Source organism: Haemaphysalis longicornis, unplaced genomic scaffold, assembly GCF_048455015.1.
Source record: "Haemaphysalis longicornis isolate Haplotype H1 unplaced genomic scaffold, Haemaphysalis longicornis Haplotype H1 scaffold_9, whole genome shotgun sequence".
Taxonomy (NCBI): domain Eukaryota; kingdom Metazoa; phylum Arthropoda; class Arachnida; order Ixodida; family Ixodidae; genus Haemaphysalis; species Haemaphysalis longicornis.
Genome location: NW_027526460.1, coordinates 57,946,097 through 57,961,581, shown reverse-complemented (window position 1 = coordinate 57,961,581; position 15,485 = coordinate 57,946,097). Strand labels below are relative to the sequence as shown.

Genomic DNA, 15,485 nt, shown 5'->3' with positions numbered 1-15,485 from the left:
TTTTTTGGTTTTTAAAAATTCTGTCCTAACAAAAACCTCCATTTACGCTGTTATAACGATTAATGGTGTTACTTGCGCCAAAATTGCATTTTTTGTGTGAATACAGGGCATTGAACCGTACGTCATTTTCTTTATTTCCTTCTTTTTCTCTTATTCCTTGGTTTTTCAAAATCCTGTCCAGCCAATTATCTCTGCTTATCCTATTATAACGATTAAAGGTGATACTTTTCCTAAATCTGCATTTTCTTGGAATCGCAGGACGTTACATGTACCGGGCTAGGGGGGCGGGGAGGGAGCGAAAGAGTACTTAGCAGAAAATGGTACGCAATAATTACTCGTTCAAAATTCTTTTAATGCTGCACATGAGGCTTGACGACTGCACTTAATGTAGCACAGCTATGTATTGTGCATTTGGTTTTTAATTTAATACCTTAATGGCGATCATCTCACCACTGCTTAAGGTGGGTAAAACTAAGAGCGAATCAGCAATGCAGCATAAGTTGCTGGATATGGGCGTCCTCTGGACCTGAACTAGGTTGTCGGAAAAGCTGACAAAGTGGCGGGAGGCCTGTCTCACCATTCTCGAGGTCAGCTGCTCGGTTGCCATCCTAAAGCACATGGAGTTTTTTTTACACGACGGAGTGCCATGGAACACATATAAGGGGACTCCGTTACTCTCCTCGAATGTAATCTACGTTGCCAAAGTGAATGTGCACTGCAACAGTACAAGACTATAGAAATTGACCGCTGTGCGGTGAACCACAAATTATAAAAAAATGTCACTGCTATGCCACTCTCTCAACACTGATCTTTAGCGGAGCTGTATGTTGCTCCCTTGAGCCAAGGGGGCGGGGCTGGGGGGGCAGTCCGCGGTGTGCATGGAACACAGACGGTTTGTGACGTGGGATTGATTATATCTCTCATTTTTGTAGTGTTTGCGTTTATTTGTGACCATCAAGGATCAATTCCAGACATAGTTCCAGATATAGCCACCTCAATCCCGGTGGCTCAATAGCTAAGGCGTTGCGCTGATGAGCACGAGCTCGCGGGTTCATTTCCCGGCCACGGCGGCCGCTTTTCTGATGGAGGCGAAAAGCAAAAACGCCCGTGGGTATCATATTTCGGCGCACGTTAAAGATCCCCAGATGGACCACATTAATCCGTAGCCCTCCACTACGGTGCGCCTCATCGCCTGCGTTGCGTCGGCGCGTTAAGCCCTACAATCATCATCAACATCATCACCTCATGTCCTGGGCACCAGGCCAAGCCCATAATGGATGACGGAGGTGTCCTTGCAGCGCCAGGCGTTCCCTTTCCGTTTGCTCCCTGAACATCCGCACATGCGCACCTTCTGCAGGCTGCGTAACGTCACACCTACCGGGTCAAGGTACAATACCTTCCCTTTCTTTTTGCTCCCTCACACTTGGCACGTGCGCGCTCCACGCCGCGCATTTTACTTAAATAAATAGGTTATCGCGCGACACATTTACTATAATCAGGTTTGCATTTGGTTATAAGTGGCAGCAGTGCTATTTGTGTGGATATAAAAGCACGTGATGTCGGCATATTCGGTGGTTTATTAGTTTTCTGTTAGATGGGTTGCTTAGCAAGGTTGGGCACCATCAGCTTCACCAGTGATGTTTCCCTTTGACGGGTAAAGGCGAAGACTGCTATCTCAACGTGTGCAGCAAGCTGAAAAACTAGGGGCTTCGTTCTTTGCAAGTATTTTTTGCTCTAATTAGCACGACAGTTGGCTTTGAAGGACATCACCTTTCAGTCTTTTGAGCCAGCGCTGCAGAAGGTTGCAATAAACGACACGTGTACGTCCTTCGCAATAAATTGCTCATGGCGAGACAGACCTAAAATGTTATTATCGCAGCTTTTTTTTATATGGCCAGAAGGAATGTGCGGTACCCTACAATAAGTATCCACGTCTCACATGCAGTTGCTGAATTTACGCACCCCTTGCAATCCCTTCACACTTGTTCGCTCGACATTGCAGCTACAATGAAGCGGTCTTGCGTATTGCTGATATTTGTCAGCGTCCTACGTCACGGCTTGGTACTCTCGGCCGGGCCAAACGACACCATTCAAGATGTTCCAGACAGTTTCAAGGTGACCTTTTCTTTTCGTAGATGCAGCAGCGGTGTGTATCCATCCTTGAAAATCTTTCTAACATGCCCAAACGTGTCCCGTTGCACAGAAATATAAAAAGTACATTTATATATTCGCCTTGTTTGACAAGGTCTGTTTAATTAGAGTTACAGGACAACATGAACTACCTACCTCTCTATCCTTCCATTCATTTTATACAATCTAAACATCTGTAATGACCGTACTCGTATATAAAAACGATGCGTTGAATCAGAAGTACTTTTTTTATGATGAACTAAAGCAGCATACCTGCCGCAATGCTTTTTCTGAATTACACGGTTACAAAAGAGGGGGCACAATTTTCCTTTTCTGATTGTCGAACTCATTGAGTCGATTGAAGGTAATAAAGTGTTCAAAGGCCCTTGCCGAAGAAAGTTGGGTATAATCACCGTGATCTTTATGTGGCTCCTAATATAAAAGGAGGAGTTTTTTAATACGCTTATAATGCTGCACTTCCCGATCAGTTTTTTTACGGACCGAGATAGCCCGAGCTTTACATAGCGCTAGTCAGTTGATACCTGCACAGATTGCCAGATGAAACGTAAGCCTAAACGACAGAAGTTGAACAACTGTTGTCGATAAGGAGGGCAGGATGTATTTGTGGGTGTGAATGCTTTCTGCACCCCACGCGCCGATCATAAAGCTATGTTCTTTCAGATTGGTACCCTCCCTAAGCTACCTATACTTTTATAGGGAAATGTAGGCCCGTGAATCAGGGTCCTCCCTTCCTGTATCACTTGTGATGTGAATCACCGCCTAATTGAAGCTGCACAGAAAGAGTAAATGAACCGGAAGAGCGTCGAAACGCAGAACGGGGGCTACGGCTCCCACTAACGGGGATGAAAAATTCAATAGCATGGGATGGTTTTTATACGATGATGATCACAACGTCTGCTCGGTACCTAGCGGGATAGATTTAACGTCCTCCAACGCCTGAGAAAGTCGATGGGGGAACAATAAACTCGCAATCTCAACATTTTGTTTTTCTGTCCATAAGGTCACTTCGTGCCAAGCAGTCGGGAAATGCTGCCCACTGTTTCGTTTCAAGCGGCGCATGCTTGTCGAGTAGCATTTTGCGCAGCGGGGCGTCGCCAAGGCGTAGCGGACGACAAGATTCTTCGTCCATCTTCCCTAAATGTTTGCAGTTCTGTCGCGCAGCGATTGCCCTGAAGATGATGTCGCGTAACTCTCAATGCCTTAGTGTTGAGGCTTCCATTGTGCTGCAAGACTCGTGGTATTCTCAGATCGGCCATGTGCTTGCCCTGTGTTTGGCCTCCGCATAAGGCATGAGGGATGAGCAAGAGTTTGTCAGCTTTTGCATATCGCTGCGAGGAAGCGATTCAGATTTCCGCTCGTGTGCAACCTGTCGCAATATAATTCGTCGGTTAGAGCTGGTCGGCGTTCCAGAACTTCCGCTGAGCATTCATTCTTTTCAACGTCTGAATCGAACATATCCTCTTGCTCTTATGGTGGCGGGACTATATTTCCGTTCACGTCCTTGATTTCAGAGTTTTTTTCGTCGGCTTGACGTGACGCTGACTCATCGGTGTGTGCGACTGGCGTATGCTTTCGTTCTTCGAGCTTGTCGTCGGTTTGCTGTTATGACGCTACATGATATTTTGCTCCTGCTGCCATGTCTTTATATTCATCCTCATCTTCTCCATTTTAGAATGGTGAGGCACTGGTGATGACGATGGCTTGTTCCCCTACAGAGACGTCAGTGATATCACTGTATGAATTGGTTTCAATCGGCTTTTCTTGTCGTGGTAGGGGCAATAAGAGCCTCCCCGCGTTGCATGCTGCGTGTTCTTCCACCGCCCTCGTGGAGCCCTTGTACTCCGACGGACCTGCAAGCCGAACGCTATCCCAAGTCGAGGTTTCATGAGTCTTGGTGAGCCGGAAAGCTATATAACAAGTTCTCCTTTCATTTTTTGGCGTGATAGACGTGACCGTCGGCATATCTGTCGGTGTCATGACGGGCAAGTTCGTGTGCTAGCGGGTTGTCTGCTCAAAATGGTTCTTAAGCCTCGGCAATTCACGCTTCTTACTGTCAAATGTGGAAACCTGCAGCTGCAGCAAGACAAAGGCCACAGTCGATGTTCGGGAGCCACATCGAGAGTCGTCGTCAGGATACGCGGCAGGACCGACGCCATTGGACACGATTATCGGTGCTTCAGCGTATATTTTGGCTTGCCTGGAATGCCGTTGGTGGTATTTCTCATGCCAGGTGCGTTTTTTGCACCAGGTATATCTACTTGGTCCGTCGAGGCATCCAAGTTGTGCCGTTCCAGCTCGTCACTGGCGAGAGGTTACATAATCTTCCTGTCTGTCTCGTAAAGTTCAGCGTTTTTGATCTCAAACATCTTAGAGGCGTCTTGCAAGTTATGCGAAGATGAAGAGCGGGCTTCCAGAAGCTCAGTCGCGTTTTTGAGCAGTCTTGTAGCTGCGCCGCGAAGGAGGCGTTGCTGTCGGCCTTGTCTATCCATTCCAGAATTACGACCAGTCGTAACTAGGCGGGCAGGGCCAGCCATGGCGACCTCCGGCTGGAGGCGGGGCTAGGCAGTCAACGGCCGTTAAAATGACGGGATTCTACAAACCTCATGATGAGGGGGTGGTATGTCGGTGGTCTCCTTCATAGCACGTGGTCATCTTCCCGGGTTCTACGGCAACAAAAGGTAGCGGAAGAGCGTCGCCAGGCAGACCGAGGCCACGGCTTGACTTAACAGCGATGAAAGCTATAAATTGCACGGGTGGTTTTTACACGATGACTACAATGACTGCAGGGTACCGCGCAGGAGATATAACAGTAAAGGCATGCCGAAATATACTACTGTTCGACAAAGAAGCATACCGTAATTACCCGATTCTAACGCGCACCTTTTTTCCGGAAAAATGGGTCGAAAAATCGCATGCGCGTTAGAATCGGATACGAAACCGAAAATGCCGAAACAACGGAAATTTCGTCCTGCCCATCGCCCTCGCCATCTCAAGATGGCGCCAAAGCTTTTAGCAACGATTTTTCGGACGCAGGAAGCAAACGTAGAGTGTACTAGTAGCATAGGCGCCCAAGCCTTTGTATCGGCGTTCACACAAATCGTCAAATCGTTCCACTTGCGCACTTGATAACAGTAATGGCAGCAGCGGCTCTCACGCATTCATAATGAGTGGTCGGCTGAAGCGTGCGCCTCTCGAGAAGTTCGCAGGATGGGCGTGTGAGGCGTGGGCCACGATCCCATCGATCATGGTTGAACGTTCGTTATCAAGTGTGGCATCGCGAACGCACTTGACGGCACCAAGGACGAAATGTTGTGGTCAGCGGAGAGTGACGAGGAGTGAGATGAGTGAGATTACTTCGAGAAATAAATCGCCCGTTTCTCTCGCATTCGTTTTTCTTGCTCACAAAGTTCCGTGCGCGTTACAATCGGAAGTGCAATTTTTTTAGGTTTTTTTGCCAGGAAAATCGGGTGCGCGTTAGAATCGTGGGCGCGTTAGAATCGGGTAATTACGGTACTCACAAAATAAACATCTACTTAACCCATCCCCTTCATTCTACATGCTATATCACATACATGGACAATAATGGTTAAAATAGGAACGCAGATACACAAAAGCGTCGACAAGGGAGAGCCCCATGAAAACACTGATTACCGAAAGTTTGATTTGTTCTTTCCACGCAAATCTGTTGCTACAAATCGAACAAGCCAATAGACGCTGCTGCGTTTCGTTGCAGGGCATTATGCATCCGCACCTACTACTTGCAAAAAAGCAGAGTATAGGCTCTTCATCGTGGCTTGGGCGAGCATACGTGGCGTAGTAAGAAGTCTGCTGAAACCTCAGCGCTTAAAAAACTTCAGAGCCCTTCCACTCTGTGAAGATAGAAGCTAGTGAAGCTGTAGGAGATTATTAATTTGAATTTTTTCCATCCTTGGAGATGATGGAGGCAAGGAATAAAAGCTGTACGAACAGCTTGACTACTCCCGCTCCGCCCCCAAAGTGAATACAATATGACAAATTCAAGTTTTAGGCAGCGTACACGGCAAGCATGAGACAGCACAAGTAAGCAAAGGAAACATCACAAATAGAAGGGTAACAAACAATCAGCAGTGTTGCAATAACAAGAAGCACGCAACCGTCCCTGTTACACAATTTTTTTCGGGCAGTCATTGCATTAACCGAAACCGCATCGCAGACCTGATTACACACATATTACCTATACGGTGGGTGTGGTGGCCATTGCTATGGTGGGTGTTGCTACGGTAAGTATTTGTTATAGATAATTTATATGTAATCGTTATTGGCTCACGTCTGCGATCAATGCGAGCAAGTTGCACTCCATCCGAGAGAGATTCCCAGTCACTCGACGGGGTGGAAGTTAGGCGGCGACAAGCGCCGGCTGCACGTTCCGTGGCAGCGTCTTCCCGTTGTTTTCACCCCCTTTTGCGAATATGTGGACGGGGACGCTCATTTTTCGTCCGAGCAAGCGACACGCGAGCGCCCAGCAGCGAGATAAAAGCGCAGCGGCTGAATGCGGCGCTAGCGCTACTTGTGCGCATCTTGCGGAGCATGTGAAAGAGGCGTCACTGATGGCGACGTGTATAAATCTTGTGAAAGAGGCGTCGGATGTGGCGAGGTGCTTTTATCCTAGCAGAGAAGCGATGCCGTATAAATTTTCGCCTCCGAAAGATAAACCCGGTATCCCAGCCGCGTACAGCTTTGGTGTAAAACATAACGCATGTTAAGGCACTGCTGCAACAAGTCGCATTTTGAAGGGGACTGATCATACCAGAATAAGTAAAAGTAATACGGTCTCCTTTAGTAGGCCACTGGGCGAAATATATATTCAAATACACGGAGGAGAGCGGTTACTGTGCTTTATAACAAAACTATCCAAATTCATATTCACAGCCTGCGGCTCGTTAAAAGCAGCGCGGCGACAAGAAAGAAATAGTTAGAGACAAAATATTTGTTCAATACCCGACCTATCATGCCCTTAAATATTTTAAAATCCTCGTAGCGCAGTATCCTTTCTGTTCTTGACATCAATGTGTTCACAAATTGACAAAAAATACCTTAAACAGGGCTAAGCATCATATCCGTTGTCTTCTATGTAAAGAGAAAAGTTAAAAATGATTCCTCACCAAAAATGTACTCGTGGAATGTATTCTAATTCTCAAAATGTAAGAGAGGGTCTATTCTGTAGACGCCTCCATACTGGTACAAAACCATGAGCCGTCAGCATCCAAACAAAGACTGTGTACGAAAACAAAATTGTAACCCGAGATGAATAAAATCTTCCTAATAAACGCGTTGTTGCCTTCGACTTAAAAACGCGTCTTCGAGACATCCGCGGAATGAAATTCATCAGTAATTTGAGAACGTAACTCTATAAGTAGCAATAAAGTGATTGGCAAAGTAAGTTTCTCCTAAACGTCTGTTTTTTAACGATGTGAGGGTGGGACTATGTCGACTCACCGTAACCGAGAAAAGAAAAAGATTGAAGAAGAGAATGATAATCTTTATACAGGGGCTTTACATTCGGCAATAATACACATATCCGATGCTTTCACTTCATCATAAGGGTCTTTACGTTTCGTCGTGTTATTGCTATCCTCTTTAAGATACTAGAGACGTTCAAGAATGTGGTGTCTATAGCGAATCCAAATAATGGACCAGTGCTGGAATGTTTGAAGGCGTACCAAACCTTCTTCGACCCTGACACCGGCAGTGCCGATTATATTTGGGTGCATCAAACACCCGAAGACCCCACGACGTAAGTCTATTTAAAAATGATATTGAATGCTTTTTTCTCCTAAAAGTACACCAGCCAAGTCACAGTGACGGATAAAATGCCGCGCAGTGTGCTTAATGCTACAAAAAAGAAATATGTTCCCGTTCAACGTAATTCAAAGGTGCACCGTGCCAGATATGGAAGCATTTATGCCCACCTGGGCTGCATATAGTGGTGCCCCGACTATGGTTACGCACGTAAGGTGGGGTCGACACAAGTGGTGGCTTTATACCGCTTCGTGCGAGCTACCAGAGGCTTTTTTGGGGCTCCACGAGACTCCAGCCTTTTGGTTTCTTGTATAAGAAAGGAAGGCTCCCAAGTAGGCGCCTAGCCTTCGACCCAGTAGTACAAGAAAGGCTGTCACAGTCCGACACGTGTTGCGGAACATTCCAGGCATTAAGTCCACGGTAATTATACAGACAAAATAACAGTTTTCGTATAGCGAGAACTGGGTTAATGGCCGAGAACAGAATGCTTAGGCCCAAAGAAGCGAACCTTAGTTTCGTATTTCTGTGGTAATTGCAAGGATGATGATTGCGGTGGTAGCGAATGAAGGAACATTACTTACAAAAATAAACAATTGTCACCCGTATTATTTCGGTAAAAGTTTCAGATGTTTTATACCTTCAAATACCATTTTGTTCCGTTTTGTTATGTGTGAGCGCTTGCGCTCCGCAAACTCAGTAATCCAATTATATTTAATGCACGTTGATATGCATATCACTAATATTCTTCTCATTTGAAAGCTTTCGGCCCAAATCCAATAATTTTTAATGCAAGTCCATATGTATATCACTAATATTGTTCTCGTGTGAGAGTTTTTAACCCATTACTCAAAAATTGCTGTTGGAACTTTCTAATATCCACCTATCACAAACTTCTTTGTAATGCCCTACAGTCATATGAACTTTTTATTCGCATCGAGATACATGATATTTGGAGTACCTAGCCGAGTTTACGAAGGACCTCCAACATGTCAAGGGAGCTAACAATATTCAAGTAGGTACCCTGAGCTGCATTACTGCCATGCAATGCTGTGGTTTCAGCATTCAATAGTAGGTCGAATTACAATGATATGACGAAAAGCTCCGAATTCTGCCTTAATCAAACAGTCCGTCCCTTCAGCTTGAGTACATCCGCTGCCCTGATTCGGGAATCAGCATCGTCTTCGCCGCTTACCGGGTCCATATCCAAATCGAAATCTATGAAAGTCCATATACAACATGCAAATATCCAATATATACTTTCAAATCGCGAATGCCTGTTCTTTGCGGCATGCCGTACTTTACGTTGTCTGATTTTTGAGGCCCACAGTGAAACGAAGCGAACTTTTATGTTTTCTTCTGCTGTCTTGAATGTGCCGTCGTTAGGCAGCCCGGTAATAAATACAACTGTTCAAATGTTTTGCAGACAACAGACTCTTCTTCACCTAAAGCCAGAGGATGGTGGAAGAGTTTCCCGTACCGTGGGGGATGGTATGTTTATCTTTTTATCTGCGAGCATTACACATACGTAAATCAACATTCCTTACTCTGTAAGTAATACCTAATGGTGAAATCTCTCACACGCCCCCTCCCACTTACGCAAAGACGCATGTAATGAGCATAAGTTCAATTTATAGCAACCCAAGCTTATAAACTATCGATATCCATTATTTTGAAGCTTGCCGTTTCCGTTACGGAACTGGAACTTGCGAAACAGGTTTAATGAAACCAATAAAAAAAATCAATCGCCTTTGAATGTTTCTGTACGCTGCCAAAGTCAGTAACTATGCAGAAAAAGGCTGTACGTATTCAAGCGAAGCTTTCGATATATCCCTCATGGCGCATGTCGTTCCGAAAACACTCTGAAGAAAAGCCAACTGTCTATATCGATGAAGATGATCGCGGTTGAAGTGAAAAAAATGGCTTCGGCTTAGCTCCGCTAACCTTGGATATGCAAAGCAAAAGCTTGGCTAAGTCTGGTTGAGCCTTAATTTCGCTTGTTTAACCTTTGATTTGGCTGTATTGCTGACCACGTCTCAAAGCCGTCCGGCTCCGTGCAAACGCGGCGTTCATTTATGACGAACGCACCGTTCCTGTTCGCCGGGTGCGAGATGAGTCACGTTGCCCGAAACAACCAAGCGCCTTATGCATGGGAGGCTGCGGGGGTGGTTGGCTGCATCTGCCGCAGCGGCGGTGGCGACCGCTGTCGGCGCCCGCAGGGCGCCAACAGCGGTCTCCGGTCAAAAGGTCATTTGACCGAACTGACCGAACCGAAAATACGAACTTTCTCCGGTCAAAAGGTCAAAAGGTCATTTGCACATCCTCCACGAAATCGCTAGACCAAAGTAGTAAAATTGCGGTTTGAAAAAACGCTTGCAGCCATCGGACTGGAACATGGGTCCATCGCGTTAAGAAGCCCACATCTGTCCAATTGCGCCATTACGACAAGGCCGAAGCGGTGTGGATTCGGAGGGGGCTCCATGGACGTGCAAAATTATACGAAAAGTATGCGTACCCACCGTCTATCGACGACAATGGTTCAATGCGAAGCTTTCTTGTGCGAAATAAATGGCGAAAGGTCAACGTCAAAGCCACTGCTATCAAAACCCCAAGCTCTCTGCGAGACAAAGTCCACACTCCGACAACAACCATGGAATCCCTAAGAAGAAAGCTTCGCCTTCAACCATCCGCATCGTTACGTGGAGGGGTGCACATTTTAAATAATTTTTATTCCATTTTAATTCGACTATGTTGCTGAACATGTATAAGCTGAATATATCACATCTTCTCCCATCTTTAAAATTTACATATTAAAAATTGTTATGTAAGTAACATAGAATTATATACAAATATGAAAATATGGCCTGCACTCACGTCTCGTGACTAACGCCTGACTAGCGGCCGACTATCCTACGTCACTGACTAAATAGGACACATGACCACCTTCAGTAGCCCCTAGTGGAGTAGCTCGTATTCAGAGGTCGTGATTAGGGTCTAGTACCGGTGACAAACTAGTGCGCCACTATGAAACGTTTAGTCAGGCTCGGGGCTGGTTTTGGCAGTCACTAAAAATCGCTATCACTAAAAAAAAAACGAAACGATAGTAGTTGGATGGATGGTCAGGCATATATTTAGCCGTATCCACACCCGCTGTCCCGTTGCGAGGGAGAAATCCTTTAGCGCATGCGCAGCGTTTGCAGAATACTACGTCACAGTCTCGACCACCGTTTGGCTACTTAGTCACCATACTTCGGTTGCGACGTGAATACAATTTCAGTTAATCAGGGCCTAATGACCGCTGATTTGCGTAAGTCGTCGGGGCTAAGTAGTCGGGGCTACTCGGTTTATTCAGCCCCTAATTAGTGAGTGCTTCTTAATACGGCCCTATACCGTATTTTTGCCTGTATAAGAGGTGCGGAAAACACCTATGGTTTTTTCTTTAGTGCAGCTTCACGGCAATTGGCGCGGTGCCTTGGAGCTCCTACTCAGTAACACTGACTAAGCTTTCCATGGCAGCGATTGCGCAAAACATACAAGGACAAGGAAGAAAAAACACGGACGAACGGACTCCAACAACTGAATTTTATTAGTGAAATAGACTTTCGCCTTGCAGTCAGAGTATTCTACTTGCACATATACGCATTTTCTGTCTACACAGTTTGTGATGCGTTGCTTGAGCAGTAGCTTTGGGGTTGCGATTCCTGTTTGAAATGTTCGCACAATACGTGATGATTTTTGTTTCTTTTTTGTCGGGCTGAAAGTGGGGGTGCGGGTAATATGAAGGGGTGGGTTGTAGGCGCGAAAACACGGTACATAAGAAAATATAAAAAATAGGTGCAGCAGTTTATTTTGCGGTTATTTTTCTTTAAAATATCGTGCATCTTTAAAACTAGCATTTTTACGTAGCCCGACACTAACCATCTAATTCCATATCAGATTAGCTTGGCACCTTCAGATATATAAAAGGTATCTACAAGCTAAGCAGCCAATACAGGTGAGCAACGACGGAACTTCCACCTCCATAAAATAGTCGTGTTAGTGTTACTTGCAACTTGTCAATACAGAGCCAATATTTCTACCCCGTCAACAGCATCACTCCCACGCTTTTATCAGAAAAATAAAGGCAATCACTATAAAGGTGAGCCTAAAATTCATTATTTGCACCATTGTTTGGTTAAACCTAAATTATTACGTCAAGAACTCTCCTGTTATCGCCACGGGGCAGATGATTTGCATATGTGCGTCCAAATGCCCAATCCTTAACGCCTTTTCTTTACAGCTGCTATCAAATATCTTTGAAGAAAACTTGTTGTTTCCCACGTTGTTAAAACATTTCAGATCCTACAGTCTTTCATGGCACATACCTCTACACAGACAATACGAACTGCGTTATTGAAAACCCAGATTTAGGGAAATATCGTAAGTTGTTCTTATTTATTGGAGCTATTATAAAACGTTTCACCTGATATATATGTATGTGTTGCTTTAATTCCTGTTGATTTTGGTTATATGCGATGTTTTACTCTTTGTAAATTACATAAATTTAGGAAAGGGACAACAGGGTCATGCAGCCACAAACTAATTCAGGAAGCTTGGGTTGCGTTACTCGCGGGATTTTCCATACCCACATGCGGACCAAGATAAAGTGCTCCCACAAGTAAAAAAGGCTAGCAAGAAGAGTACATAAGCGTTTGATTTTTAATGCTGAACGCCACCATCATGCAATTTCATGGTTGAAACTGTCTGAAGCACGCACGTATGCCTGGTTTAGAAAATAAAAACCACGCGCCTACTATGCCGGGGAAGTTTGGGTCACCACTCATGAACTCTTTTCAGATATTTGTGACTCTGTTTTCTGTTTATTTTGTATATGATATGTCGAAATTAAAGCCCATTTATAAAGAGAAGCTGTCTTGGTATCACCGATGGTGGTGTTGAAACCAAAACGCACTGCAGGAACGCCAACTTTACACAATGGGAGGGCTCCTGATGAAGATAACAATAACAATGATAATAATAATATTATTGAAACAAGTAAACACGCTTACCATGGTCGCAATCAAACCTGAGTTCCTCGCGCTGTGAAGGAAACGTCTATCCGGTTGCACCATTCCCACATGGTCGAAGAAGTTTGAATATTGAAGCGAATTCATGCGATTTCCTGGTCTCGCTGGTAGCACGCCAAGGGGATTTGTACAACACCAAATATTTCAACGCCATGGAATGTAGTCCCTTATTAAGGGCCACACCTTCATTTCAACAGCCCAAACTACATCTTTAGTGCATTCTGTCTTCAAACGAACTTGACATCCCCTCCGTCTAACGGAGGCGAAGGATCCTGATGAGTGGGGGAGAGGGGCACTTAGCTTTTTTGTGTGCAATTTATTTCCTGTCGTCAGAGTTTGGACTTTGACACGCAAGCAGTTTGGAGTTTGATCGTTCAAGGTTTGGCTTTGATTGCAGCGGCTTTGACTGTGGGACTTCGCCATTATATTTTCGCATTTTCGCAAGCAAGAAGCCTTCGCGTTTCAGCCGTCGTCGTCGTTAGACGGAAGGGATTTCATGGTTATCCGCTTAGATTTGGAAAGTCCAAGAGGCATACTGAAGACAAAATCGCTGATAAAAATAAACATTAGACCGCAGCCAAGCTACGCTTCTTGTCTTGCGTGTAGTTTTGTAGTTTCGAGGTTTTCCCTGTCTCATTTATTATTGTTACTAGAATAAATAAATACATTCCCGACGCAATTTACTACAACTGTCGTCTGTGTAATTGACACTCTCCCGTCAAGGTGAATTTTGATCATTGAGGTAATTTATCATTCGGTGTAATTTATAGTGTTGGCAGTATATTTGAGTGCCTTTGTCCGATCAGCTTTAGCCTTAAATGACGTGGATCAAGCATCAAACAGAAAAAGAGAGATTTTGTTTAACTATAACAAACTTGTTTCATGAGTTCAAATTAGGTCAAGAAAATGGGCTCGAAAACCCTACGTACAAATCATACTATGACTCCGTGTTGCATTCAGTGGGCATTGTTTCTATTGGGAAAAAAGCGCCATCCCTGTAAGTTTGCTCGCAACTGTATTTAAAAAAACACAAGGGCAAAAGTTTTGTGTGGCATATACAGTGGCCAAATGAGCCAAAAAACAGCAGGGGTTTTTGATAAAACCCCGCTATAGTACGCTACTGTCGACCCGAATTTTGTGTTATATTTGTTCACTTCCGGGATAATTGTGAGCATCAAGAGGCTTTTGATTCGGGTGGATACCGTTCTCGCGGTGAATGAAGTCAACCGCCACGCTTTGAACATGAAGGCGCCAGTATTGGGGGCCCTATTTGTGTTAAGCTCTTTGATCAAAGAACAACACAGCCTATACTGATCTGCAACATGCAACTACACGTTTCAAACCAGTGCAACCTAATCCTATATTTTGGGGAGACAGTATTGCGTGCGCTGTATAAACACCGGAAGCTTTTTTCTCACTGAGACCATACTCTTCCTTCTTTTCTTTCAGGCTGCCTTATGTGGGCCACTTCGGAAGTGAAAGATTCAGTTCCACAACACTGCATTGATAAGTTTGTAGAACTGTGTGGCTTTGAAGTTCCTCAGTACAGCAGGGATCTCTGTCCTGACGGTGAGGGCGACTACTAAGCACGACAAACCATCAGCTGGTATACTCCAAGTTAAGCTGTTCCGAAAAAAAGCAGAATGTAATAAGCAAAAGAATAAAATACACGTCAGCGTGCCCAAAACTGTTATTGTTTATTAGGTTACGTTTTGCGGCTGGTTGCTCAAATCCGCAACAAGCCCTAAATAAAAATAGCGTTTGTGGTAGACGATACCCATGCTCTGAAATACCTTATGCAGCACCGGAAAAAATTTTTGCCTGAACGACAGGTTGTCACATTCCGTCCGCTGTGATTATTTACTTCGAATTGCTAAAAGAGATTGCCAACGTCAGTGCATGAAAAGTGGTGCTAATAACGAGAACGCGCAACAGTCTCATCGGCACTTTTATTGAACGGCTTGTGTTTTGATTCATCATCTCTCTGTGAGCCGCAGCAAGAACTAACGCCGTAGTTCGAAATACCTGAGTACCTGGGGTTGCACAAAATATCCTTATTTATATGCCTTGTTTAGCAGATATCAGTTTTATGAAATAGAAAGTCTTGCGTACACCATTCACCGAAAAACTGTCGTAGTTGTTGTCTGGTTAAGAAAATGGCCGCAAACGATACATTGAAAACACGTGTGATTCGATGGGGTTCAAAACCGTGTCTCATCAGTAGTAGCCCAGTGCGCTACCACTGCGCCATCTTGATTCTTTTGTTAAACGGTAATCTTTCGAATGATATGTGCTTACAAGGCGCACTCTATTAACAGTCTACAAACGTTCACCGTTTAGAAAGGTGAGCAAGTCAAAACTTCTAGCTGAAAATACGAAAGGCACGCAACCGCATCAAGAAGTGAGAGCCACCTCGGGGGGCATTTTGGGGAGAATATAGCTTTGTGCCAACGCATATTGTTCCCGTAGGTGCGATTTTGTTGAACAAAGATG

At 44.8% G+C, this 15,485-nt stretch overlaps 1 protein-coding gene across 1 annotated transcript; it reads left to right on the top strand.

Annotated features, from left to right (window-relative positions):
• The first annotated feature begins 1,908 nt into the window (after nucleotides 1-1,908).
• LOC144152234 (uncharacterized) lies at nucleotides 1,909-14,679 on the top strand. The gene is made up of 5 exons (XM_077683472.1): nucleotides 1,909-2,115; nucleotides 7,773-7,924; nucleotides 9,353-9,417; nucleotides 12,265-12,345; nucleotides 14,442-14,679. Exons 1-5 carry the CDS (start codon nucleotides 2,008-2,010, stop codon nucleotides 14,576-14,578), a joined length of 543 nt encoding a protein of 180 aa, XP_077539598.1. The 5' UTR covers nucleotides 1,909-2,007; the 3' UTR covers nucleotides 14,579-14,679.
• Nucleotides 14,680-15,485: the final 806 nt, after the last annotated feature.